This window comes from Oryzias latipes, chromosome 9 (assembly GCF_053564925.1).
Source record: "Oryzias latipes strain Hd-rR chromosome 9, Olatipes_Hd-rR_3.1".
Classification (NCBI taxonomy): domain Eukaryota; kingdom Metazoa; phylum Chordata; class Actinopteri; order Beloniformes; family Adrianichthyidae; genus Oryzias; species Oryzias latipes.
Genome location: NC_136245.1, coordinates 8,786,397 through 8,814,372, shown reverse-complemented (window position 1 = coordinate 8,814,372; position 27,976 = coordinate 8,786,397). Strand labels below are relative to the sequence as shown.

The following is a 27,976-nucleotide window of genomic DNA, read 5'->3' as shown; positions in this document are numbered from 1 at the left end:
TAGAATGAAACAAAACAGTTCCCGGTACCTAACTACTCCACTGTAATATGGGGCACCCACAAGAGGGCGCTCTGCTCAAGAGTTTACTGAAATCAGAATCCTGAGTCCAGAAGAAGAGTTGGCTTACGGACAATTCCATTGATGCATTTAGTAGCGTTCAGTAGATAAAGTGCGTTTCAGAGTTTATTTTCGAACACATTTGGTCATTTATTCGTGAAGACAGCATCTGAGGTGTCCGGAGATGGGAAGAAGCAGGAGTCGAACTCCTCCAAGACGAGGTAAACAAGCTGAGATAGCAAGCTAAAGTAGCATTAGCTTACGTTAGCACTTCGGTTTTTTCGTCGGGATAAATAAAACGATGACAAACAAAGCAGTTACTTCTTTTTCAGTTTGAAAAAGATAGAAACGTAGTAAATTGGTTTTATGTAATTTATGTTTGTTCTTACTTTTTGTCGTGAAGTGTCTAGACTAGACAATGATGATGATCCTCATCCTGCGCCAGAGTTTCTAGAACCCGTTCTACGTTTCTGAAGCTGCGTGAATGTCTCCTAATTGCATACAACTTAAAGAATTTTCAATGAGAACATAACATTTAGGTCAGCCTTTAAGTGTCGTGGAAGATAATTTGCGTTATAGATTTCATTTTTGAAAGTTTTTTTTTTGTGTTGTCTCCACTCTTTTGATTCCATACCACTATATTATTATCCAAGAATCACACTTGTGTTATTACCCACAAGGCCACAACTGTCCAAACTTGTCCAAGCCCGTGTGTTTGTGAGATTTTATACATTCAATTTTGTGTTAAGAGAGTTTATACTTCTGTTTTGAATCAATACATTTAAAGTGCACCCTTGAAATACACTGTTGGAAGAGCTTCTTGTGGAGTTATTTTTTATTTTATTTTTTTGCTGTGCTTGTGTAGGTTATGCCATATACTCCAGCTTCCTCACACAGTCAATAAAACATGGTTGAAGGGATGCTCTGAATTTTATCTTTGAAATTTACCATGTGGTTTTTCAGGCTTTAACTAGTTTGATATATACAAATATTAGCCATTAAAACCTTTTAAAGAGATCACATTAAATGTCCATCCATTTATTTTCTTCCGCTCATCTGGAACGGGGTCGCGGGTGCAGCAGACCAAGCAAAGATGCGCTGACTTCCCTCTTCTGGCCACATCCTCTGGGGGGACCCCAAGGCGTTAATCCTTACCCAACAGGACAACATCCTCTGCACAGAGCAGAGAGAAAATCCTGTGGTCCCCACATGCGCAGCAGGAACAGGTCCACCCTTTTGCTATGCGAACCAAGGACGGAAACCGCACTGTTGTTTGTGGATTTGAGGTTTGACTATCGGACGGACTCCCCCTCTCTAGTACCCTACCATAGACTTTCCCTGGGAAGCTGAGGAGAGTGATTCCCTGGTAGTTGTAACCTCTCGCCCCAGTTCTTGAAAAGGGGAACCATCACCCCAGTCTGTCAGTCCAGTGGTACAGTTACCAATTGCCACGTGATGCTGCAGAGACTTGACAGCCAAGACGCTCCCACAGCATCCAGACGCCTCCCTGGGGAGGTGTTCCAGGCATGCCCCACTGGGCGGAGACCCTGAGGAAGACCCAGGACACGCAGGAGAGATTTCATATCTCGGCTGGTCTGGGAACGCCTCCGGGTCCCACCAGAGGAGCTGGAGGAAGTGGGAGACGGAAGTCTGGGCATCTTTGCTTGGACTGCTTTCCCAGAGACCTGATCCTGAATGAGCAGAAGAAAATGGATGGATGGATAATTTTAAAACATTTCAGATATCTTGTTTTGTTTATTTACCCGAAAGAATGTTCATTGTTTATTTACATAAGATCAAATAACCTATAGGTATCATTTATTTCGCTGAATGTATCAACAGGAGAAACTTTCACTACATGTAACCACATTAAAGTGATTTCATGTGAATGCTTGTTTGTAATCTTTCTGTCAGATAGGAGGCGGTCTCGAACTACCTCACGGGAACGTGAACGAAGACGAAGGGACAGAGACCGCTCCCACTCTCGAGACAGAGACCGGGACCGAGACCGCCGCAGAACTCGCTCTCGCTCTCCCCATAGGAGGCGTTCAAGGTCAGTTCACCTTGTGAGCTTTTGATAATCGAGTCATTTTTTTCCCCTTATGTTTCTGATCTTATTTGTTGATTTATTTCCATCATTTATTAATTTTTCATCAACAAACTTGAAGACATTTTTATAAAAATAATAGTCTGTTCCAATGTCTATACTTCTCGTGGTCTCGGGTGATTCCCTGTTGTTGTTTGTCTTTTGGCTGCTCTTCTCATGACTCAAAAGTAAACGTTACTCCAAATGTTCATCCACACTATTCTGGACTGTGGTCACTTGAGGTTCAATCAGGTTTCATTGAAAGTTGCCATTAAGAAACATAACAGAAAGGTGCATTTGGGTTTTTTTTTTTTTTTGGTGCAGTTCTTTAATTTGATTCATTTTGTTCCTAATTATTCCACTCCCTGATTGAAGACTACTCTAATTGTGACTCGCTTGAGGGAGGAAGTGCAGATTTCTATCAAACAGAGACTGTCTGCTTGTAGTAAAATTGATGGGACAGATTAGTTTTCTGGAGTCCACTGCATATGTGGAATGTTTGATGTCCTCCTCCATCTTTTGTTTGTCCTGCAGAACTCCTCCCAGACGACAACAACGCTCCTCCTCTATCTCTCCTTCACGACAGAAACTGGAAGATGAACGCAAAGATTCAAAGGCAAAGTCTGCAAAGCCCATTCAGATCTCAGGTATGAGATACTGAATACTACATGAAGGCATAATATTCCAAAATGATATATCCTGTTGCGCTGGAGACAAAGTTAACAGCACCCTTTTTTTCGTATTTGTTTTTTTGTTTGTTTTACAGCGGAGGACATGCAGGGTAAGACAGAGGAAGAAATTGAAATGATGAAGCTGATGGGATTTTCTACATTCGATTCAACAAAGGTACGATGAAAGTTAGGGAAATATTAGCTTAGGTGTTATGAGCATTATTTATTTGTTATTTTAGTGGTTCCTGCCGTTTATCAGACTGTAACGTGCTGTAAAATAGAACAGAGGTGCAGATAAATTACTCCTCCTCTCTCATGTTGATACAAACCTCCATAATCCATTTCCTAAGTGAACATTCATCAGGAATGACCAAATATTGCAGTTCCACCAAAGACCATTAAAGGCAGGTTGGAGAAGGGAGCAGTTTCCCTTTGACTAACATGTTAAACTATCAGGATTTCACACCAAAAACAATTATTTTTACAGTCTGTTTTCATAGATCTGTTTTGATAAATGTTGCTATTTCCTATTAGTGTTAACTGTGGTAGGATGCAGTTTAAAAAAAAAAAAAAACTGTTTGCACATTTTTAGTAACATTACCTAGATACGGTGTCTCTGCACCTTAAGCATAAGCTTATACACACGGCCTTTGCTTTATTTGATTATGTTGGTGGATGTTGGAGTTTTCCTTGCATCACATCTTTTCCACACGATTGGTGACTGGATGCTGCAGTGCAGCGTGAACTACAGACAGAGCAATCTGCAGTCAATGGTGCTGAGAGCTGACATCAGGAGAGTGTAGACCAGACGTCTGCAATCTTCAACACTTAAGCGGGATTTTGGGTCGATTTCTTACTTGATCACAACCCAGCAGGAGCCACAAAGTCTGACTTCACCCTTTAGAAAAAGAAGTAACTGATTTGTATTGATTTATGCTGTTACTATTATGATAAATATAAAAACTGTTGATTTTTAACATAAATAAAAAGCATAAAGAAAAAATAGCCTTTTTTAAATATGAAATAGTTTGACTTTTAACAGAGATTCACATGAGTTCCTTTCAAAATAAGAGACACTGTGCCACATAGGATCATCTCAATGCAGCATTTTAGTAGTAGGCAAGGTTATTTCAGCAATGAAAAAAACACGTACATTTTTATAACTGTTGTCTTTATGTCTCAGCCAAAAATTCAACAATTAGAACTAACCCTTACCGTAGTTTTTGGAAATCACCCTCATAATTCGGCGTGTTTTATGTATGAATTCTAGCTGTGCATACTGATCTCCAATTTATTTTTTTGCGGCACACAGCGCTCCAGATTCTGTCAAAAATGTTTTTGTACAACTTTGATAAATTACAAACCCCTGGATGGTTTGTTGAAGCATTATGGGTACTGTAGTCAGGCAGGAGCCTGGTGCAGTACTATGTACTGTGATTCAACTGTTTGTGAAGGAGTTGACTGAAGTTTGACTGTTTTGTTTCACTTTATAAATCTAGTAGTTCAAAAATAATTTGTGTTTTAAATGTTAAAAATGTTATTTATTTTTATATTAAACCAGAGAGCCGCGATGCAGAGGTTCAAGAGCCACATGTGTTCAGGAGCCTCAGGTTTCAGGCCCCCGCTTTAGACTGAACAAAGAGCGGCTTCCGCTGCTCATAGGCTGCTTGTAACCAGAGTGTGTGTCATTTTAAAATGTTGTTCTTTTCACTCAGGGGAAGAAAACTGATGGATCTGTCAATGCGCATGCTGTTAACATTACTTTGAAAAGAAAATACAGGTATGCACACAGCACTTTAGCCTTAATCCCTCCCCCCTTTGTTGTCCCACCACACCTTTAATAATATTGAAACATGGCTTTTCTTCAAATGATCATTTAAAAAAAAATATTTGGATGTTAGCAAATGTGTTGATATTCAGATTATTTTAAATGTTTTATTTTAGCATTTTCACTGCTTTGATCAGCTGTAACATACTTTAAACACCCTGCACAGCATTAGTAAGATTTAAAATTTAAAGCTCAAATATCAAGTCATGTCTTTGAAGTTATGTTAAAAAAAAGAGTTGCAGCAATAAATTGGTATTTGCTGCATACCAAACTGCAAGTCTGTTCCTTTACATTTTTATACAGACAATAACTTAATTCTTTAAATATCTGTTTCCACTCATCTGTTTAAATCTCTGCATTATTTGGGATTTGAAGAAATGCAGCAATAACTATAATATGTTTATCTTATCTAAACTAATTCAAAAAAGTAATTCTAATTTTCCACTTGGAGTCCATCCATATAATGCAGCTGCTGATCAAAGCCAAACAGGGTTCAGATATTGAATCTAATTGTGGGGAAAAAACATTTATCAAGAAATTTGTCAAAGAAAACATATTTGCTCCTAATTGAACTGCAGGTTAGGTTCATGGGTTTAGTGACATTTGGTGTAATGTTGTATTGAGGACGGCGTCTTCTCTTTTCTTTACAGACAGTACATGAACAGGAAAGGGGGATTCAACAGACCACTGGACTTCATTGCCTGAATTGTCACAAACATCCTGCTTTTTTCTGTGTTTGGTTTTATGTTTCTTTTTGAAGCCGATTGCTCCTGTTAGACCCGAGGCCCTGGTTTTTCCAGGTGAACACAAAATGTAAATAGTTGCTCCTGCAGGCATTCACAGTTGGTGCTGATGGAGAATTATGTGTTATCGCTTTACGTCAAGCATTGTAATAATAAAGACCTTTTTAAGGACATTCTGTGTTAAATGTAAATTATTTATGTAGCTATATTCTATGTGTGTCAAATGTAAAAGAGCTCTGATTTCTAAATGTAACCGCCTAAAGATCCAAACGGAAATCACAGACAGATTGCAAACTGGTCCAAATCAAAGTCCTGCAGTGGAAAATGTCTTTGTTTTTATGTACAGCACCGTGAGCTGTTCTTTTTACATGAAAGGTGCTGTAGAAATCAAATTAATTTGAATTTGAGAGCATTTAAAACTGCTTTGAGCCACATGGTAGTTATGTTTGTTGGCCTCTGTTGATTTCTTCTTGATTTATCAGCCGAACCAGGATAATGTGTTTGTGTCCACATCCTGGCCACTAGGAGGTGCACATGAAAAAGAATCCTGGATAACATGCGCCTTCTGTCTTCATCTAAACAATCATTTTCCAAACCCACTGAAGGCCTTTTAAGGTCACAGGGTCAACTGCTGGTCACCACATTAGTCTCCCTCAGGTGGTTATGCTGGTCCTGCTTCACGGTGGTTGGCTAATTTCTGTAAGAGTTAAAATGTTCAGGAGAGTAAATCTAAGTCTGCGACAGCCACTGCAGGCCGGGCTGGCTTACCTCTTTACTGCTGTCAGCTCTCTGAGATTCAACTGAGATCTGCTGGACGGTTTTGACTGTGAGGTCAGGTTGATGTGGACTCCTGTTTGTTTTGATGCTTTATTCTTCTTTGAATCAGTCTTTTTATTGTATGAAGGACTAACTTTTGACTTAAAAAGCAAGGTGGAAAAAATGTTACAGATGAATGTCAGCAAAATTCTGCAAGACTTTGAAAGTATTACTTACTTTCTTTTTTTTAACACTGAACTCCCATGAATAGAAACCAGATTAAATTTTGTGAAGTATTGATATTGTGCCATTATATGAAAGAAATGAGCCCTTAGTTATTTTTGCTTGACCAGTTTTAGCTTTGTATGTCATCAGAGGTGTAAAGAGGCTTTTTTGTTTTTTGTTCATGGAGACCAGAAATATTTTGTTCATGACCAAAACCAGAAATATACTGCTACTCATCCTAAAGTATAGGTAAGATTGAGGTTTAGATTCTGATTCTGAGCCAAACTCTAATGAAGCCCTGCATTTCATTAATGTTGCCTCTAACTACAATTTAAAAAAAGGATACATTTGCAAACCCTAAACCACGTAAATAAATGCACATTTTTTATTTAGGTTTGCGATCTAAAACTAAACTATTTTAACTTTAAAAAAAACAAAAAGCCTGCTTGAATTTTTTCTTTCTTACATAGTGTGACACCTGCTGGTCATATTTTGTAGCTGCACTTTTATAGATGTTTGGCATTAAATGAAAGTTTCTAATACGTTTAAAGCATTAAACAGCAGAAGAATATTCAAATAGATTTATAATACCGTTGGAAAAATTATGCAGGAGTTTAAAAATTGATGTGTATGAAATAATAAAAAATTATAACTTTAACTTGGAATTTGGCAGATGTACACTTAAACACATATCCAGAACATTCTGTGGTCTTTTAATTTGTTTAACCAAACCTATCAGGGGAACGTTATTGTGGGGTTGGCAAAGTCAGGGAGCAACATTGATTTCTAAATTCAACATAAGATAAAACAGCAGAGATGAGTCTCACCGTGTAAAATAAATAAATAAATAAATAAATAAATAAATAAATAAAAGCTGAAGTTGGTTTTAAGATTTGGTTCAACAAACCCAGAAGTGATGTCTCTGAACAAAGAAGGAAATGGCAAACAAAGGCACGTACATTAACCTTTTTAAAAGGAAAAAAGGGCAGTGAAAAAGTGAATCATGACGCTTAGACTCTCTAATATTTAGAACACTGCATTTTAAAGTACGGAAGAGCAAACAATGGATTAAATAGAGCAGAACACAAACGTTTAAAATGCATGTGCTGCTGTGCAAATGAGAATTTGATGGGGAGATAGAAACACATTATGGAAAAAGTTGGATTCATTAAAAGGCAGAGCTAAAGTATTTTACATTTAAAAAAAAGGAATTAGAGCATTTGATTTGAGTTGTTGTTGCACCAACTTAAATTTTAACTCATTGTTGTATGGCTGTTTATGGCTGTTTTCACTAAGTCTACCTTTGAACTTAAACAGAAAATAGTCAAGCTGTGTTTTTGTAGGAAATCACATTGTTTAGATATTGTCCTAAGAACTTTACACTTTAAATTTGGATGGTGCAGTAATTCCACTAAATTTATAACTGAAAACCCACACATAGATGTGGCTATGCAAGTATTTATATAAAAAATGAATCCTTGTTTTGTGTAAATTGCTTAATTTTTATTTGTATTATGATTTTTGGTTGATATAATTTTTTTAGATAGCTATGTTGAAATATCAAACATTAATCCTTTCCTCAACTTTAAAGAAATCAATTTTTGTCAACGAGTTTCGTTACTTTGCCACGTTACTGTAATGGGGCGTGGTTATGCGATGGCACACGCGTACATAACCAATAAAGGGAGGAATAATACAGGAAGTGAAACTGTAGGAACCAATCATAGCCCAACACCACGATGCAGCGTAAAAAGACGGCATTTTCACTCCAAAAAGGGAGCTATCGCTTTAGTTTGTCTGGTTTAGTAGCCCAATAGCTAACAAGCGTTTAACTAAATCTCCAATCACAATACACGGGTTGCTGCTTGCGATTTCGAAGCAGTTCCTCAACTGCAAAGACACTTCCGCCCCTTTAAATGATTGATGCCTGAGTAGCCCAATGGGCAATCGACCTCCAATCGGCTCTGTCCAATCACAGAAGAGTACTGAGAGGCTTCGTGGAGAGTACAGTGTGTTGCTGTTGTCTACATCAACCAGCCAGTATTTGGAAGCACTTTGATAAACTGTCGTTCTTCTTAAACTGATGCGTGTCAAACGAAGCGCGTGGCGTGTCACGAGCGATAAACCAGCAGTAAGCTAGTCTGCCCCGAAACCGATAAAACTGAAAAGAAGCGTCGGTTCGTCAAGCTTTTAATTTAATTTAATTTTTTTCTACCACTGTCACACCAGTTAAGTTTGTGACAATTCAACAGGCGGATTTTTTTCTCGATTAGCCGATACAGCAAATCTTTCAAGAACTTTCTTTTTTTCTTTTTACTTTTTTTTCCTTAATTCCTAGTGTCCGCGAACCTGTTCCTGTCTTTTTTGTTTGACAATCAGCATTCGTTTACTGACAAGTCTCTCTGGATTTTTCGCCAATATTTTCTCAAAGCGTCTAAATTAGCCCAAATAGAAGATAAGGAACCTTTTATATTATATATTTCTTAATTTTTTAGGGGGAAGGTTTGCCTTAGCTTTGATTAGCTAGCTTTTACTGCCTCTCTCAAACAGCTTTTAATAGACATCAACGTTAGCTCTTAACCAAAAAAACAAACAAAAAAAAAAACAATCTGGGACCTTTAACTCCCACAGAACAGCCCTCTAACGTTTCACGCCGCCTTTTAAAAAGAAAACCGGCCGGAGCATCACAGCAGCTGAGGGGCTGGACGTGAGAGGAGGAACGCTGTGTACAGTCACGGAATCCCTCATCGGATTGCTAGAATATCCCAGTTATTGTTGAAAATGGCGGCGATCGGAATGGTGCAGATGTTGATCGAAGCAGCCGAGTATCTGGATCGCAGGGAACGAGGTAAATAAAGCATATTTACATTCTGTGCTTTGTGACTCGCCCCCCCCCCCCTCCAAACATTAACAAAGACTGTGTTTGCACACATGATCAATCGGTTCACGTGATTTCAAAGCGCCTTTTGAACACTTTAATTCTTAGTACATGGTGGAGTTACCGACTCAGATAAGCATCGTTGCAGGGTTTACTTTTCCCCCACATGTAAGGACATGTACAACTTCATACTTGGCATATAAACATCAATTAAATATTCAAATATTTTATGAATAAATCGAGGAAATCAGATGCAGGGAGACACTGTTTGCAGGAAAGCTCCTCCTTTCCTTATGTTGTGGTTTGCTTGTGGGGTTTATTCCAGTTTAAGATGACATCATTATCCAGGCTGTTGGGGTGGGGGGTGGGGGGATACTGTGTGAAAATACTGCATGCATGCACATAAGCAATAAAATAAAGAGAGCCGGGTGCACACCTTGCAGCCTTCTGGCATGCCCTAACTGTTGCAGTATCTGCAGAAATGAATGATGACATGTGATCACTGTTTGTTTGTCTGTTTGTTTGTTTGTTTGCAGAAGCTGAACACGGCTATGCCTCCATGCCACCATTCAGCAGCAGCAGCAGCAGCAGAGAGAGGGAAAGCCTGAAAAGGAAAAGCAAAAGCAAGAAAAACATAAGTAGCAGGTAAAAGCGTTTGAAATCATGTGACAAGAGTCTGTGTTGAAGAAAAATCAAAATGTCAAAGCTTTAATTTGAACACAAACCTATTTAGTGGAGAGGAAATGTGACAATAGAACGACAAAAGAGGAAAAAAAAGGTAGGCCTGTTTTTACATGTGCAGCAATGTTCCATTTGTAGAATTACTAATATGTCATAAAAAATGTTTATACTGGAAATTTAGCCTAAAGATCATCTGTGAAAAAGGTTTTTCCCTCTCTGGGGAAACAGTTGTTCTAAAACCCCCTCTGACCGTAACAGAAACATTTTAAACCAGAATAATGTTGTTCTTGGAGCACATGCAAACAGAGTATTTTGAATATTTCCTCATTCACAATAGGATCTTCATTTGGATTATGCATGTTAACTCCAACAGTGTCTGAACACCACGATTCAAAAAACATCACAAATGATCCCCTTTCAGAATGAATTGTTGTTCAGTTAAAATTGAATTAAATCTGATTTAGTCAGAGTATTGGCTTCCTGGAAAACATTCTATGATAAGTTCAAGTTAGTTTAGGATTTTGGTGCTTTCCATGTGAAAATATCTTTCTGTGTTTACTTAGTGTCCTAATTCATCTTCTTTTGCGATAAAGACTATTGTCATCAGTCCAGTACAACTATGTCACTGTACATTCTTGCTAAAATTGATATAAATGTATTTTTTTAAACCCTTTCTTGGAAGGGGTCACGATTAAATCACTTTGTTTTTCAATCTAAACAGCGCTTTAGATTATTTGAGCAGATTTTTTTTTACTGCGATAAAACATTTCCCCCAATTTTTTGAGTCTCTATTACTCTATTAGGCCATCACTGTGTAATTATATCATTATAATATTTCTGACGTTTTCCTCCCCGTCACAGATCGCTGTCATCTTGTTTCGTGCTATCACCCATTTGTTTCAACGGTTTTGGCCACATTTCCTCCTTCTGTTGGGTTTTATTTTGGGAGCACTTCCTGTGTCCATGTTGGAGCTGCTTTTGAGAGCCTCACAGTGAAGTGTCCCCTTGGTGAAGTCTGCTGCCATGAATTTGTAGACGTCATTATTTTATTTTTGTTGTTGTTGTTCTGCAGCCAGTTTATCACACCCTCTTTTATTGTTGGGTAGCTTTATTACATCTCCTCTTTCAACAGGCGTGCTGCAATTAAATGTCTTTTTCAAATCTTATATATTTTCTTACAGCTTAATAGAACCTGAGACCAACCAAATATGTTCAAATTTGGGTTTTTAATCGAAAAAAAATGACTAAAATGTAGAAATTTTTTACTCTGCAGGTTTTACATTTATTTTTTTTAAATAAATGTTGAAGTAAGAATTTGTTATTTTTAGGAGTAATGCTTTAAAGTCCCAATCCAGTCATCGTTTGATCTATTGTCAAAGCGTTACCAGTGCTCTTTAATTTATGGTTATGCCATTATTAGCCAAAATCCAAAAACCTGTGTCATTTTTTAGAACATAGTTTCTGCAGAGCGTCATATGTTCATTCAAAATTCACCTCTGAAATGTGGGTGGGACTATTGGCGTGGAGTAAGCCACCTCTACTTCCCATCATCCATCTGTTTACATGCTCTAGCTTACAGCCTCTCAAACCCTTACCCTAACATTACAGGAGCAACAAAAATGGCGAGCAATCCTGGAGCTATCCACCCGTACAGTTTTGAGCCAGCTGTCAGCTCAGATGAGGAAATGGAAGACGTGCATAGGGCGGAGCAGGGAGGCTGTGGCCTGTCCAGTGTTCTCTCTACGTCACAAATGCAATCGTTTTTGAATGTCAGTTTTTAAATGTCAGAAATTCAATTTTAAGCTTAATTGTTTTTATACATGTCCTCCATCATGAGAAAAAATCAACAAGAATATGTTAAGAACACAAAAAAACAGATTTTTATCACAGTGGATCTTTAAGAAACAGCTTTAGATTCCTCCGGATGATATTGATCAATCTAAAAGACCAACTTATTGACTAATGACAAAAACTGAGACATTTCACCATAACTGCATCAGGATAAAAAGGAAACACTGTTGGTGTGACAGTTTAACTTACTGAAAATGACTCATGGGGGTAGTTTCTAGCAAAACAACAAAGTTAGGCAAGTCAATGTTTTGAAATGAGCCAGTCTAAATCTCCACGTCAGAATGGCTGAAATGTAGTGGTGGGACATGAAGACAGTTGTGACCGAACAAAAGAAGTTTGAGAAGTGATGTAGCTCATAATATCATGCTTTTGCAGACAGAAACTTCATTCTTACAGATTCCTGTCCGTATTCTGCCTTTAGCTTGTTAATTCTGGCTTTTATTATTCCGGCTTTGCAGGGAGGAACCATGAGATCAAACTGTCAAGGAAAACAGGAACGTATATTTAGAGAACTTTCTTTGATCAGTAAATTAGGAGATCATTAACATGTATATTAAAAAAAAAAAAACCTGGTTTGGAAATAGAAGCCTAATTGTTTATGTCAAACAATTTTGATCCACACAAAAAGGTGCCCCATGACACGGTGTGTGTGTGCTGGCTGAGGAGTATGTTTAGACTTTACGTGGTGCTCGGTAGACAGTGTGACTGACAGCAGCAAACTCAAATTTGGCCTTAGGTGAACAGCCTCTCGGCACGACAAACTGGGTTAGACAAGGTGACCGCCGGGCACTTTTCAGCCCGTCACTATCAACACAAAGGCATTCAGAGCCTGTAATCTGAATTCTGCTAATCAATGGATTTTTGCAACAGCAGACAGAACCGGTGTTTGCCTCGGTTGGAATGCAGTTCTGATCCACAATCGTGAGCAGGAGGAAGTGGAGTGTGTGGATTACCGTAGGGTTAGTACATAATGTACAAAGAGGAGGCACTCCTGAAAAGAACAGCTCTGTTGTTAAGTCACTGGGGATAAACTGGTCTCCTGTCAATTACAGGAGATGGTTGAAAAGAGTCGAAGCTGAAATTCCAGATCAAACATATGGTTCACAAATGTTGTTGGAAAATGTTTCCTTTCAAATTAAAAAATAAAGTGTTTATCTTGTTAAAATAATTCATCTTGACATTTAGGTACAAGCTTATCATTTTCTCAGAAGCAGAACTGAAAGATGCTGATCATGTGTCTGGATGAGGGCGTGCGAGGCTCTTCTCTTTAAATCAAATATTTGTATTGTGTCAGCTGTGACTGACAGCTCTGTGACCAACAGCAGCATGTCTGATGTTCCTCTGTGACCGAGCTGTCAGAGGCCCATTCAGCTCAGCTGCAGCAGTGCTTTCACCGCAGGTCACGTCTTAACACGCTGAGCTGCCCTACAGTTTTAGGCCTGCAGAGTGAAGGACAATTGCTGCTGGGAAGCATCAACTTTGACTTTTGTTTTCTCTGAAGATCTCCTGCACAGCCGTGGCGATGGGATGTTCTGTAACAGGGTGGGGCTTCGTTTTTTTAGCACCAGCACTGCTTTTGATTGGGTTAATGGGATACCATTAACTGATCTATGACGCGCTTTAAATTTCTGTTGAATGTAGGTCAACTGCTTGTGTTTATATCACCCCTCCAGCTCGATTTCCCCAGCAGTTTTCTGCTCCGTTCCTGAAGCGAACATGTGCAAATCTCGTGGGGAAAGGAGTCGCATGGTCCTTGTGTGCACATGTGCGTTTGTGTCCATAGTAGAGATTCTCCCTCCCCCTGATCTCTCTTTTTATATTGCTTTGAGACTTTTTCTCCTCTCTTCTCACCTCCTCCATCCTTCTGTGCTTCCCCGGCTCGCTTTTTTTCTGGCTGGCAGTCGGTTGAGAACATCAGCTTTGCCGTTACGGATACACTTCCATTCCAAACTGGTGCAATCTACTCTGCACCCACAAAGTGTGTCAGAAAGGTCACAGAGATCCTGCCACCCTCGTTGTGCGGGCAAATCAAGTCTTAGAGCTCCTCACACTCGTTGTTCAGGTTTACAGTGCTCTGTCGGGTGAGGCTCCAACAGTCTCGCTGAAGAACAAGTAGAGCAATGAGTCATGGGGCAGCAATTCGCTGATTTCAATTTTCTATTTAGATTTAAGAACAGAGAAGTATTTTCAGTTTTAAGGTGTAGAATAATAAGCAATTAGGCAAAAAAGAAGTACCGGTAGTAAAAATAATTAATGTCATATGAAATGAAGTTTATTAAAGTCCCACTCCGGTCTCCCTGTGGTCTTTTAATAATGAAATCAAAAATCTTTTTGTTATCTTGAACATAGTTGCCATGAAGTAACCCCGCCCCTTAGGGTTGGGCGATTGGGCGATGTCCCCTAAATTGGCAGTTGACGATGTTTGCAGTCAACCATCGGGATGGACGATGATATCGTCGGGGGGGGGGGGGGGGGGGGTGCTATTCGTTGCTATTCGTTATTTTACTTTATTACTTTATTTATTTTATTTCCTAAATAATGACCCATCCGCGATGATCCAGTCTAAACTGAGGGAAGTGACTTTAAAAAAAGTAAAATAAACAAAATAAAAAAAGAAGTGGTCACTTGGGGAGACTTAGTGGAGACTTAGGACTGTAATCTGTCCCGCAGTTCTACGTGAACGAGCAATCGGAATTTAGGAGAACCGGGTCTCCCGGTAAAAGTGTGTGTCGGGGCAGAGCTCGGAGCGCTAGCTAACGCAGTGTGTAAGCTTCAAAGCAAAAAGGCCGCTCAGTCCTTAGAAACCGTTCAAAAAAATCACGTGGATTTGTGTTTCCAGTCGTGTCCCGACAAAATAAAGGCTGATGTTATTCCCACATATTTACGTGCAGCCAAGATGCAGATTGCAGCGTTTCACGCATGGATTTTATGTTCATGCTAATGTTGTTAGCCCGTGTTAGCATACTGCTAATCCTGGCTTCCGGCTCCGTTTTTCAACAGAAAAAGCACTGACCACACGGATTAAGATTAAAATGATGAGCGAACATAATAACTTCATAATAACCGCACGTTAAAGCACGTTTAGGAGATCATCTTGTCACCGAGCAGACGTATCTATGTATGGAGCCGCTCAGCGGAACTAAGCTTCTCTTCCGTTTTTTAAAAACACTACTGCGCATGTGCGAATGATTTATTCTGACCGAAAGTGTGACCCATGTGAATGTTTTTTATAATCTGAAAAAGTTTTTCTGGGCCCATGTACACGGTTGGATTCTAATCCGACCAATAATCCTTATCAACATATTTTGCACATGTAACTGCGTCTTATGGTGTCGACTCGCAGCGTGGCGGGGGCGTGGCATCACGATGGTGTCTCTACATCGTGATGTCAGTCACCCATCATGATGGACGATGGTATCGTCCATCGGCACAACCCTACTGCCCCTACTTCCCATCCTCTATCTATTGGCACACTCTCCCGCTAGCTCAAAATGCTATACAGCCCCTTACAACCCCTTACAAATCCTTGCAGTCCCTTACAGCCCCTTACAGCCCCTTACAGCCTCTTAAAACCCCTTACAGTCCCTTACAGTCCCTTACAGCCCCTTACAACCCCTTACAGCCCCTTGCAACCCCTTACAGCCCCTTGCAACCCCTTACAGCCCCTTGCAACCTCTTACAGCCCCTTGCAACCTCTTACAGCCCCTTGCAACCCCTTACAGTCCCTTGAAACGCCTTATAGCCCCTTACAAGCCCTTATAGTCCCTTACAACCCCTTACAGTCCCCTACAACGCCGTACAACCCCTTACAGTCCCTTACAACCCCTTACAGTCCCCTACAACGCCGTACAACCCCTTACAGTCCCTTGCAACTCCTTAAAGTCCCTTGCAACGCCTTACACCCCCTTGCAACCCCTTACAGCCCCTTGCAACCCCTTACAGTCCCTTGCAACCCCTTACAGCCCCTTGCAACGCCTTACAGCCCCTTGCAATCCCTTACAGCCCCTTGCAATCCCTTACAGCCCCTTGCAACCCCTTACAGCCCTTTGCAACCCCTTACAGTCCATTGCAACGCCTTACAGCCCCTTGCAATCCCTACAGCCCCTTACAGTCCCTTACAATGCCGTACACACTCCCTAACAGTCCCTTACAACCCCTTATAGTGCCTTACTACTCCTTACAATCCCTTACAACATCTAACAGTCCCTTAAAACCCCATCATAACATTACCAGGGCTAAAAAAAATGGCGAGCAATATTGAAGCTATCCAGCTGTACAGTTTTGCGCCAGATCCCAGCCGGATGAGGAAAATGAAGACGTGCATGGAGCTAGTCCAGTGTATTTCAACCAGTGTTGCGTGGCGCACTAGTGTGCCGTGGGAGATGGTCAGGTGTGCAGTAAGGGAAATTGCCCTCATTAAGTGATCTAAAAGCATTTACCATCTCCAGGATATCAGCTCTTTGTTCATCCAAACAGGCCCTGATTAAACACTGAGTAGTTGGGAATATGAAAGATTGTAAAATACTTTTTTCTCTGTGTTTATTTGATTCTATTAAAGACATTTTGATAAAAATGATGGTACTGCGATTAAGCCGTAGCTTCAGCTGTTTTCGGAAAAGTCCCGCCCCTTTAACTGTCTCCACCAATCATTCTTTGAGGCTTAATCGCACGTCATCAGTCTGACCAATCAGAAGTGGTTAAAGTCTTCACTTCGAAGTTCCGATTCTGTTCATAAAGTCGTTTTGTTCCAACAAAAATACCAGCTAAAGCTCGTCTTTAGCGGTGTAGCTTTCCGTGGGATCAGGAATCAGACCGTGGAACATGTGAACAAAATAACAAAGCTCAGAGAAGAGAGTCTGTCTGTGTTCGGCGGCTGTTTGCACTACATCTCCCATGATGCATTAGGTTAAAGTGACAGCGTCTCAGCACACAATGAGTCTTTCTTGTTAAACGTCTTGAAACCACAACGAACACACATAAACCAGTTTTTAAATCTTATAACTTAACTTTTATTACATCTTTTAGAAAAAAACAGCTGCAACTTCCAGCTCTTTCTGCCACAATTATCACAAAAATGCATGTGAGATTGCAGAGGGGCTGTAGATCAATACAGACTATGAGTTTCTCCTTTTTTTTTTTTAAATTTTTGGATGCTGGTGTGCCACGGAATTTTTGTCAAGGTTAAAGTGTGCCGTGGCTCAAAAAAGGTTGAAAAACACTGAGCTAGTCGTCTACAGGTGGATGCATTAGAATAGAGCAGACCATAGAACTTGAGGATTGTCGTTTTAGCTTTGATGTATCTGCTACAAGCTTTTTCCAACTGCATTTTTGTCTGCTCCTGATTCCATTTGAATAAAGAAAAACTCAGAAATGCATTTAAATCCCCATTTTCTCTCTGTGTCCTCCATCACGAGAAAGAATCCACAAGAACATGTTAAAAACATAAAAAACACATTTTCAATGGAGCGGGCTTTAAGAAAAAGCTTTAAATTGAATTTTCGCTTAACAGTCATGCACAGGAACTCACATTTATTCTAGATTATGTCAGCCATTTCAGCTTAATCTGTTTCCTAATAAAATACCTTTTTTAATCTCAGGTGAGGTTTGTCATTATAGGCCCAGTTGGCCACTTTGTATAGGGTTAACTTCAGCACTTGAATCAAAAACATTAGGGTCGAATACACAAAAAAGTCAGGACTAATCAACATGAGCATCCTCAGTCTGGTGTTAGAAAACTCATGCGTTTGTTTTTCCTGCCAAGTATGAACTGGCCTCAGTTGCACCAAAGCATCAGGGGGGTAAAACATGAAGGGGCGGAGAGTCTGAAAGTTTCCTGCCAGAGCTGTTATGTCACCAGAGGCTGTTTGCCCTGTGCAGAAATGTACTCTGGCTGCAAAGGGTCAAGAGTGAAAGGGAGCACCACTGGTGATTGGCTGAACACTATGATAGCCATTCAGCCACACGACAGTCATGTCCGCGATGCTTCACCACCAGAAGGAAATTGCAAGAAAGAAGTGTTTTAGCTGACTTAACGTCTTCAGGAAAAGATTCTAAATGCGGGATCCAAATCTTGTTTCTTACAGTCTTCATGTATGTTGAGACGGTGACTGTAAAGGGTCTAGAGTTGCTGCAAATATAGTCTATTTTTAGACATGGAGTGGGGGAAGTGGGGAGTCAGGTGGAGGTGGAACAGACCCAAGAATCAGGAGGGGATCTTCTCTCCTCCTCCCCATCCCATGGTTAACCTCTTTCCCTAGAAGTCATGGCACATTTCCTCTAAAATCTACACTTGACCTTGTTTTTGCTCTGTGTGGCTCTGTGTATCTGCCTTTACTTCCTGTTACCTTTTTATGACCCCTTTCAATTAACGACCATTAAGTGAGCCCTCCTCCCTTGCATTCCAAATAGGAAGTATCTGCTCGTTCTAAGAAGCCAAAAAACCCATGTCAATCTATTTTTCAGAAAAAAAACATTCTTGCTCTGTTTGTTTAAACCCATATTTGAGTCATAAACTGGCCAAACAAATGCCTCAATAAAAATAAGTAGTACCTGCTATGGCCCACGTTGATTGTTTGAAACATTTGATTGACAGCAGCCAACGACCAGCCCATTTTCAAGAAGTAGGGGTGTGTACTTCAGACAAGCTCACCCCTGACTGACGAGAAACATCGACTCAGTCCAACTTGGACCAATTTCTGTTCACTGACATTTTCTGGCTCCAACTTGGCTGCGTCCACATCGGGAAAATATGGCAAATGACTTGGAGCTGGAAGTAAGCCATTTTCTATGAGTGACATCACTCACTCGGTCCAGTTCTCAATGTCAGTTTTAACGACCTGCTTTTTGGGGATCGGGAATCCTTCTAAGGGCCAGAGACTGGGTCAAACGAGGTGACATCTTTAAGGGCCTCTCTGGAGCAAAAGAAAGTGGAGTGAGAAAGGGCAGAAACTGTTGTTTGTTAGAGTGGGGCTGTAAGTTGGTGCAATGCTCTGAGAAGGATAGCCATTTAAATCAGAATGTGTTCGCCACTGGCCTCTAACACACCTCCCTCTCTCATCTTGCCTTCTCTGTGTACTTCCCTACCCCCACTCTGCTCCGGACTGCATGTATAATGGATAATCAGCCAGAATGGAGGGGCATAGTACTGTCTTGTGTTTCTAGTTACTGTTACTATGTTTACCCCCCTCTCCCCTCCCTTGGCTTCATCATGTGTCTGTAGGCAAAAAGTGCTCCTCACAAAAAGCTTCCTCTCTCCATCCTTCAGGCCTTGAAGCAACAAAATATCCAGAATTTACTTCATTTTTACCCGCAATCTCATTTCGTCAGCTGTTATGTCTGCATGTACTCCCACACAGCTGCTGCTGGCTCCCCTGCAGTCAGGCACATAAGAAGGGGGAATCTAACCTTGTTTAATCATTGGTTCTGTTTTTCCTGCTCGGATATTCAAATAAGATTTTTCTTCTTTTTTGTCCTTTTTCTGCAGGTCTACGCACAATGAAATGGAGAAGAACAGGTGTGTGGGAAACCTTCGTATCTGTGTGTTTGTATGTCTGTGTTGGTCCGCAGTCTCAGCTAACGCCTCCAGAATCCTTCTGACTGTAAACGACGTGTTGCATCAGGGAAATTCATCTTACACCGCATTTTGAGTCAGTCAGTTATTGCAGAAAGCTTTGTCCAGCGTAAAAAAGAGAACCAAAGAATTGAATCATTACTTTCATTACTTTTTTAGAGGTACTCATGCAGATGTATTAAACCCATTTTCTTCACAATTCAATCTTCGTTTTTGATTCTGTGTTGCCCTATAATCTGGGCTCCCTCTGAAAACCATGAATCACATGATTGAAAGAGCTTGGAAAAATCCTTCAGAATTGGAAGAGGTGAAAGACCCCTGAAAGAAAATAAAAGTCTAAAAAATAAAACACTTCAAAACTATTTCAACAGAATTTATGCTGAAAGGGAGGCAGAGGCACCAGGAAACTAAACAGACCCACCTGACAGGGACAACAAGCTGGCTGAAAGAGTCTAAACAGCTGTTATTAACAAATGTCCGTGCAATCTGACATTGTGTATTGACCCAGTATGTGGACATTAAAAAAGGAGAACTCTGTCAAACTAAACCAGAGATCTGATGCAGCTTTAGATCAGATTTAGTTTTAAAAGCAAAATGTAGGAATTTGAGTATTTTTTTAACACATTAAAGCTAATATACGCGAGAGTCCTTGACTTTTTTGTTCTGCATTTTGTCTCAAAAGCATACAAAGTTGACTTGAAATTAAGAAAACTTGCAATATTAGTGATCAATATTGCAATGATAACACGACTTGAACAAATAGCTAAACAACAAAAACATTAATTCTATTTCACAGCAACAGTTTTATTTACATAAAAGTCAAGACTTAAATGATATTGAAAGTTATCTCAACAGATGACAGGTAGGAACTTGTATTTCGGGAAACAAAACAGTGTGGGCTTGGACTTAACATAATAGTTTCTCCGTCTATGCATGTGTGTTTCAAGGTAACCACTTAGCACGGTTCGCGATACACATATCGCACAAGCTGATATAGCGATTTGTTTTTGGATTTATTGTGCAGGCCTAATACTTTTCTGTAGAAATTGTGTCTGCTTTAAGTCCTTTGCTTACTGGACAGACTAAAACTGCTGATTACTCTGTTTAGTGACCACCAAAAAACAAAACAAAAACCTTAAATCAAACTTCTCACTAGTGGTCATCTCCGATTAGGCATTTCTGGCCAGCATATCATAAATACTTCAAGACAAAGATGTCCCGTTATTGCCAGTAATGTAGCGTTCACATAATTTAAAGAACTTGTTTACTGCCAAGTTCATGACTTCATGAAACCACTAACAAGATGTAAGGAATCACTTGAAGAAAGACAACTGAACTGTAAAGTGCTTTAGTAGATTTCTTTTTAACCAAGTCCAAGTTTGTTCACCACAAATCTCATGACTCTGAAGCAATGAGGTGTCATCTGACTGCGACTCACCTTTGGCTTGTTTGAAATCATTTGTGCGGAATTGATACATTTGGGAAGATTCTATGATCTAATCCGACAATGAAGAAGCGATGTGTGTGTGGACTGGTTTCTATTTTAAACTATGGCCAGTATCCTTTTACAAAGCGCTGATTGTAAATGATAAAAGATGGTGGAAGGAGTGTCCGTAACTGAAATTCCTTTTCAACTTTTTTTTTTAGGACTGTAAAATTAAAATGAAGTGAAATAGAAAGAGAGAAGTGGATGGCATGAGTGCCATGTCTTATCTGGTAAAACTGGTTCTGTAAAATCCCCTGAATTCCCATCTTGCCTTTCTGCTGTGGTTGCATATAGAGACCAGGGGCAGGTCTGCATATGAGGCGAGTTCACTTCCACGAAACCTGACGCCAAGCACCACTTACTTTGCACTCAAATTTCTCCACGCTGGCTGCGGCCGCTCACTATGAGGGGTCAAAGGGTGAGAACACGGATGGCGAGCTAAGTTATAGCTGCTAAAACTGTGCTTCTGATGTATAGCTCTCTGAAGAAATTCTGTGTTTCACGTGAAAACAGAGCCAAGACTCTCAGTTGTGATTCCCTAGAAAGGTAACCTGCTTATTCAGTGCCAAACCAGGTTCTGACCTGAGGCTAAACGTGCACAGGTGTGTAACTTGGATACACATACGCTGACACACAAAACCCGGATAACCTCTTGCTGACACGACACCGACTGCTTTGGGCAGACCCCCGTGCGTCTCATGACCATGTGACCTGTGCTGTTTGATGGGTCTGCTTCTTATAGGTGTTGTTAAACAAACAGTAGCTTGCCCTGCTGATCCCACATTATGTCAGAACAACACGGACAAGGGCATTTCCATGTTATGTAATGACAGGCTGCGTGTCCTTTGGACTTGAGTCAGCTGAGACACAGGCACTGGGTTTCAGTTGCTAAAAACTGCCCTGTGCGTGCGTGCAGAAGCGTAGGTGCGTGTAAGGCTGAGGCCATGATTTGAGCATCCTCTGCCCACGGTTTGATCGGACAAAGACTCTTCAATGTATCCCATTTGTATAACTTCTCCCGGAAGTGATGCTCTTCTGAAAAATATTTGCAACCGGTAAATGAGAAGCTTATTTTTCCCGACTGACAATTGAAACAAAAGAAAAAGAAGCGAATGTCAGGAGGAGTCTGACGCACACACGCCCACTAGTTCAGACTAACGCAAACACGCAGGCAAGTGCACACTCCTGGAGGCTGGAGGGTGTGTGTTGTGTAACAACAGGGTGAAATGGTTACCAACACCCACCAGACCTTAGCAACAGGAGAGGAGCAACAGGAAACCGAGCAAATGAGAAATGTAAATGGGAATTGTGTGTGTGTGGCGGTTTACATCGGGAATCTGATCACATGATCTCCGGCTTTCAGTATATTCTGTTTGTTACTTGTGCTTGGAAAAGGAACCTGTTTTTCACACAAAAGGGAGAAGTGGACACTTTCACACAATCTCACTGAGCAGTGACTTTGTAATGTGTGTGGAAGTAAAGTAGAGCCATCTGTAGGTCATTTTTACTGATGCTCTCTTTGCTAGTTTGGCAAGGAAGCTCTTCGTTTGTTAAGCTGTCATATTTTTTACCAAAATAGCCAAAAGAGGAAACGTGGCGTTCTGTAACTTGTAAAGTGCCTCCAGTAAACGGTGGAGTTTGCTGGATCTGCATATTATCCAAATTGCATCAGGACGAGATGGCCATATCACTGTTCAGGTTGTCATGGTGACCATTTAAAAATGTGGTTCTGTAAACCGTTGTTCCATCCGGTAAATGTCTACTTGGAACTGTTGAGTAATCAATGAGTAATATCCTCAAAGCGACAAACAGGTGCAGACCTGGACGTTTAGATGAAACAAACAATTTTAGTTTCTGTTTCTTTACCGTCGTCAGATTCTCATCGACAGTGCATACTACAATCTTTCACTCTGATCAGGATGTCATCTCAAAGTTTTGTTTCTTATTCCAATTTAGATCATTTTATTCACTTCAAAATGTAATTAGTTGCATAGGTTTTTCTTCAAAGCCCCTCATCTTTTCCCCCTTTCTTTCTTTCCAGACGGGCACATCTACGGCTGTGCTTAGAGCGCCTAAAGTCCCTCGTTCCTTTGGGACCAGATGCTAGCAGGCACACCACCCTGAGCCTGCTGATGAAGGCCAAAGATCATATCAAGGTGAGTGTTTGTGTGCAAGCAGTGGGCAGAGGGCATTTATCAACAGCTCTTCTGGGAGTGGGCAAAACTGTGTGTTTGAGAGACTGAAGTGTCTCTGATAAGCTCGTGTGGATGTGGACTCGTGCACGCAGGCAGCAGCTTTCCTGAATTGTTTTTTCTGTCTGTGCAGAGGTTAGAGGAGGGCGATAGGAAAGCCCAGCACACCTTGGATCAGCTACAGCGGGAGCGGAGACACCTGAGGCGGCGTCTGGAGCAGCTGGGGGTGGAGAGGACCCGCATGGACAGCACTGGCTCCACCCGATCCTCCGACAAGTCTGACTCTGACCAAGGTGAGCTCTCAAAACTCCAAACATGTCTTTGAATTGAAAGCATTTTCTTGACATTAATATTATTTAATGCTTGTTCATCATGAAGCAGCTATGACAGGCGATTTTAGAATAATATGGAGAAAACTTAAACTTTTTATGAAACTCGTAGACTACACTTACATTGTTACTTCTTGCTGAGACCAACAGTGGTGGAAATTCCTGGCCGGACCATTTAAATGAGCGAGATTGTTGATTTTAATAACATCCTAATTTGAATAACATATCTGTTAAATTGATGGATTGATTTGGTTCAAGCAATTTCTATAAAATTTCAAGCTATAAAAACTTAGGGGAAAAAATCCATAGATATATCAAATTTATTTAAGATGTGAATTCATAAATTGATTAAAAATTTAAAAATATAAAAAGAAAATTATGCAATTGCCTTGACATTATCATTTCTCCTAATCATAATATTTGCACTTATTACACAGAACAAACACTCGACACATGAAAGGAAATGATTGTCAAACAGAGTTTGATGAATTGCTTGAAAAAGAGTGGAATGAAACCAATTTATATGATCTCTTCCCAATAAATAAGAATAACGTTAACGTTCAGAGTGAATAACTAGTTCAGACTCCAGGTAATGTGAGGAGTGAACTGCTCCCTCGTCTTCTGCTGGAAAGACCGGCAGGAATCTTTTATGTTAGCCAAAAATGTGGGAGGGGCGGAGTCACTGGCTGTCGCATCAGCTAGTTGTTAAGGAAAGAAAACAGCCACACATGCCTCACATTAGAGTCTCGGTAATTTCCCTGAAAGTCCTAAAAAGTCATTAATTGGGTTGTTAATCATCTTTATGAAAAATCCAAGAGTCTAAAAACGTATCAATGAAGCGACAGATTCGCTTGAAAGGAAGCCGGCTGATGAGTTTAGACAGCAGTTTATTTTGAAAAGCAGCACACAGTAACTTATTATAACATGTGGTGGTACTTTATAAGATACACCTCGCGCAAGAGATTTGCCGCATGCCTCATACCGCCTGGTAATGAGTTCTTACAAAATGGGATCCATTCGTTTTTTTGTTCTTCTGACTTTTGCCGGAGCTTTTACTTTTAAATGAAGTAGAAATTGAAAAGATAATTGACCGTGTTATATTTCCACACATAACACAGATGCTTGTTTTTTTCTGTGTAACAGAAGACCTGGATGTGGATGTGGAGGGGACAGACTACCTGCTGGGCGACCTTGAATGGAGCATCAGCAGCGTCAGTGACTCAGGGGACGAGCGCAGCAGCCTGCGCAGCAGCTGCAGCGACGAGGGCTACGCCAGCGCCAGCCTGCTGCGCCTGCAGGACTCTCAGGAGAAGGCCAAGCAGCTGAGCTGCAGCCTATAAACAGCACTACTCACTGAAACACCGCCCACCTCGCTCCCTTCAACAACTCCCACACCCAAAGTTGTCTCATCAATCCTTTTTCTCCCCTCAGTCTCCCTTCCTCCCTCCATCACCTCCTCTTAAGGCAGATCTCAATCCAGGCCTCAGCAGACTGCACTTCCTTCCGGACTGAACCGCCTTTGAGACACCCGCCTGCCCGCATCCAGTACTTCATCAGAGGACGATCTTAATGGCGTCACACGCTCCCCACAGAGCCAATCAAACTAGTGGGATTGAAAAGACACTCCAGCGCTCCGTCCTTCAGCAACTGTCAGCCAGAGAATGTTACCACACAATGTCCCACTGCCTCTGTTTCTACGCCTCAAGAGCCATGGGAAGAAGCACTTAGAGATTTCACCCCGAACACACACGCACACCGTTCAATACCCCTAGTTGTCCAATGACCTGTCAAAGGCGTGGCAGCGTGGCGTGGGGTAGCCTGCCGCCCTGCTCACCAGTCAAACAGGTTCACGCTTTCTTGCACTTGGACTGCGTCTCTCCAGAAGGCCCCGGTGCAGCAGTGCCAGCTGCGCCACGGCATCGAGTGAATGTTTGTGAAATGTGGCCGCTAGTCCACATCTCTATGCGTGGCGGTAGATCGCGAGAGCCTGCAGCAATACCCCTTTTCAGCACTCGGGACTTTGACCGTCCAGGCTCACAGCGTCATTGTTCCATCCATGTCCACACCTGCCATTAAGAGAGAGAAAACCAACAAAAACATTGTGCAGCATGAGATTGTGGGGGTGGGGTGGGTGGGGTTTAGCATTACATTTTCTCTCTCTCTGATGATTGTGGATTTTCCACAGCATCTCCTGCGCTCGACTCGTCCGACCCTTTTGAACACCAGCTTCACCCCAGGTACTGGCGTGCTTTTTCACTTCACTGCCCCAATGAGCAGGTTCGCCGAATAGGAAGGGAAAAGCTCGTCTGCAGAGAGTCGAGAGGCTCCAACACATTCCACGGGGAGGAGTTGGGAGGGTGAGACCGATAGCATTATTTTTACGATAAACCTAAATGTTCCTGCCAATTATTTATGAATGCAGAGTTCAGTTCGAGAGTAGGCGAGCCACCCTGAAGCAGAACAACTGGCCGTGAATGCGAGTTCCCAGAGCGAGGCCCCACTTTGTGTTCATGTCTACAAAAGCACTAAATGTTGAAAACACCTTTCTCTTTTGCCTTCTCAGCTATTTATTGTTTCTGCAGAAATGCACACCTTTTAATGTAAATAAGTTCAGAAATATTTGTCTATCGGAAAACGTATTTATTAGAAATACTAAATCTATAGAAAAATCTATATAAAAATATATTTAGACATAGCTTTTGTTCTTGTGAGGTTTATCAGAGGTTCCTATATGTCGTTTGTTTGCACAGCCAAGTCACTTGGTAGAATATTTAGAGGTGTCTCTTGTGCCCCTGCAGCTGTTGAATTCGGCACAGTGCTCCTAAGAAATGTTTTTGTCATGGTGGGTTCTAGAAGTTCTCTCGCAATGCCCCCCCCCCCCCCCCCCCCCCTTTGGTGTGGTTTTGGCAAGGAGAGGACCAGAGGTGCATGAATGTAAACCTCTCTGTAGAGTAGCAGCACGGTGCCAAAAGAAAGGGAAAAGTCACAGGTGGAGGTACTGGTGTGGAAAAACCCCACAAAGGAGCGACATTAGAGAAACTGATATGGAATAGTTTGATGTTTGAGTGTGGCATGCTGCTTATTTTTATCTTTTCAGATGTAGGAACTGTGTAGCCCCAATTGCAGAGAAAAAACCTCCCTAATGTGGTGGTGGTGGTGGTGTGAGTGGGCAGGTGTGTTCACAGGAATGCCATCTGTCCTCCCGTGCACGTGTACGTTTTCTATTTCCACTGTCTTCAGAGAGAAATCATCAGGGTGGTGGAAGGTGGGTGGCTTTAAATAATTGTAAGGCTATATTTCTGTTTCCTGTTTGTTTACTAGCAGAATGAAAAACACACACACAAAAAAAAGGTTCGGCTGTTGATTTAAGCCTTGATGTCTTTGGGGAGTCTCCCTGGTTTAACCCATACATGTTCTCTCTGCCTTCTGCCAATCTACCTGTATGTGCGTGTGCACTTCCTGTTTGTCAAGCGACCGTCCGTGAGCACGACTCCCTCCTCCACACGCCGCGCTGGCCTCCCCGGTGCACACTGGAGTGCACAAGAGAGCATGCTCAGTAGATGTAGATATGTTAGAGGGTCACGTGCATCTATTGCTCTGCAGCTGCAACCACCACTCCTTCCTGGTGCTTTCAGCACCTGCCATCAAAAGCAGGTGTGGAATATCTTGAAGAACAAGACTACAGTCAGACCAGTTGTTTAAGCTACAGCTTTCATTGTCAGGGGGAAACGTGTGTGTATTTAATCTCTTTGCACATGTTGTCCCTGCGTGGCTAAAAATGCCTTAAAAACAGACTCAAAAGTATGATCTAACTGAAGCAAGTCTTTGTGATGTTAATCAAAATGTATGGCCGCGGTCATTCCTTTTCATCGTGGCGGTCTCAGGTATGGTGCTTTCCTGCAGTACACCCAAGAAACACTCTGACACGCTGGTGTCTCCATGAACATCTTCATCACCTGCCGCCTTTAACATCAGCAAGGTCAAATGTCTGTTTTTCTGATAAGGTGATTTTTTTCTGCACTTACTTTTTAAGATTGAAAGAATTTGGACTTTGTCTTCTATTTAAATCACTTTAAATGTGGGGGTTTGAAAAATCCCTTTCACAATAAAATGTGGGGCAGCAATTTCTATTTGCCAGTGATCTTAAAAGAATAAACTGTTTGAAACCCTTGTTTACTGACCTACAACCTTGTCTCGACCCTTCTCTCTTTATAAATTTCTACAAAATACTGAGGTATTCATACAAAGAGGGAAATAGATGGGAATGAGGGGGATTATGAGCACCAGGTGAAGAGGAAGTCTCACAGGGGTTTGAGCCTCTGCAGCCAGTTCCACAGTTCTGGAACAATCGATGAGCCAAACTCCAGATTTGTGTTCTCACAGCCTTCCAAGTGCTGCTGCATGAACAGCGATCAGAGCCAAGGTGGATGAAAACGAATGAGGAGGATAAGTACACAGAGGAGCATTCTTCATCTTGCCAGAATAAGCAATCCAGTGGCTCTTGTCAGCTACGCAGAATCCTCTGATCTTCTTTCTTTTTGGTGTTTGAGAGTTGTTTAGTATCAAAGAGTCTCCTGAACTAAAGGGAGAAGAAACAGCCCTGAACATAAAAATCCTAGAAAC

The 27,976-nt window shown here is 41.2% G+C and overlaps 2 protein-coding genes across 2 annotated transcripts; both read left to right on the top strand.

Annotated features, from left to right (window-relative positions):
• The first annotated feature begins 39 nt into the window (after positions 1-39).
• On the top strand, positions 40-5,558 carry snrnp27 (small nuclear ribonucleoprotein 27 (U4/U6.U5)). Its single transcript, XM_004072753.5, has 6 exons — positions 40-278; positions 1,972-2,110; positions 2,678-2,790; positions 2,910-2,989; positions 4,530-4,594; positions 5,293-5,558. The coding sequence occupies exons 1-6, from the start codon at positions 242-244 to the stop codon at positions 5,345-5,347; spliced, it is 489 nt and encodes a 162-aa protein (XP_004072801.1). The 5' UTR covers positions 40-241; the 3' UTR covers positions 5,348-5,558.
• A 2,849-nt stretch (positions 5,559-8,407) lies between these two features.
• On the top strand, positions 8,408-27,540 carry mxd1 (MAX dimerization protein 1). Its single transcript, XM_023958724.2, has 6 exons — positions 8,408-9,214; positions 9,781-9,889; positions 19,260-19,289; positions 22,874-22,988; positions 23,158-23,317; positions 24,497-27,540. Exons 1-6 carry the CDS (start codon positions 9,148-9,150, stop codon positions 24,691-24,693), a joined length of 678 nt encoding a protein of 225 aa, XP_023814492.1. The 5' UTR covers positions 8,408-9,147; the 3' UTR covers positions 24,694-27,540.
• Positions 27,541-27,976: the final 436 nt, after the last annotated feature.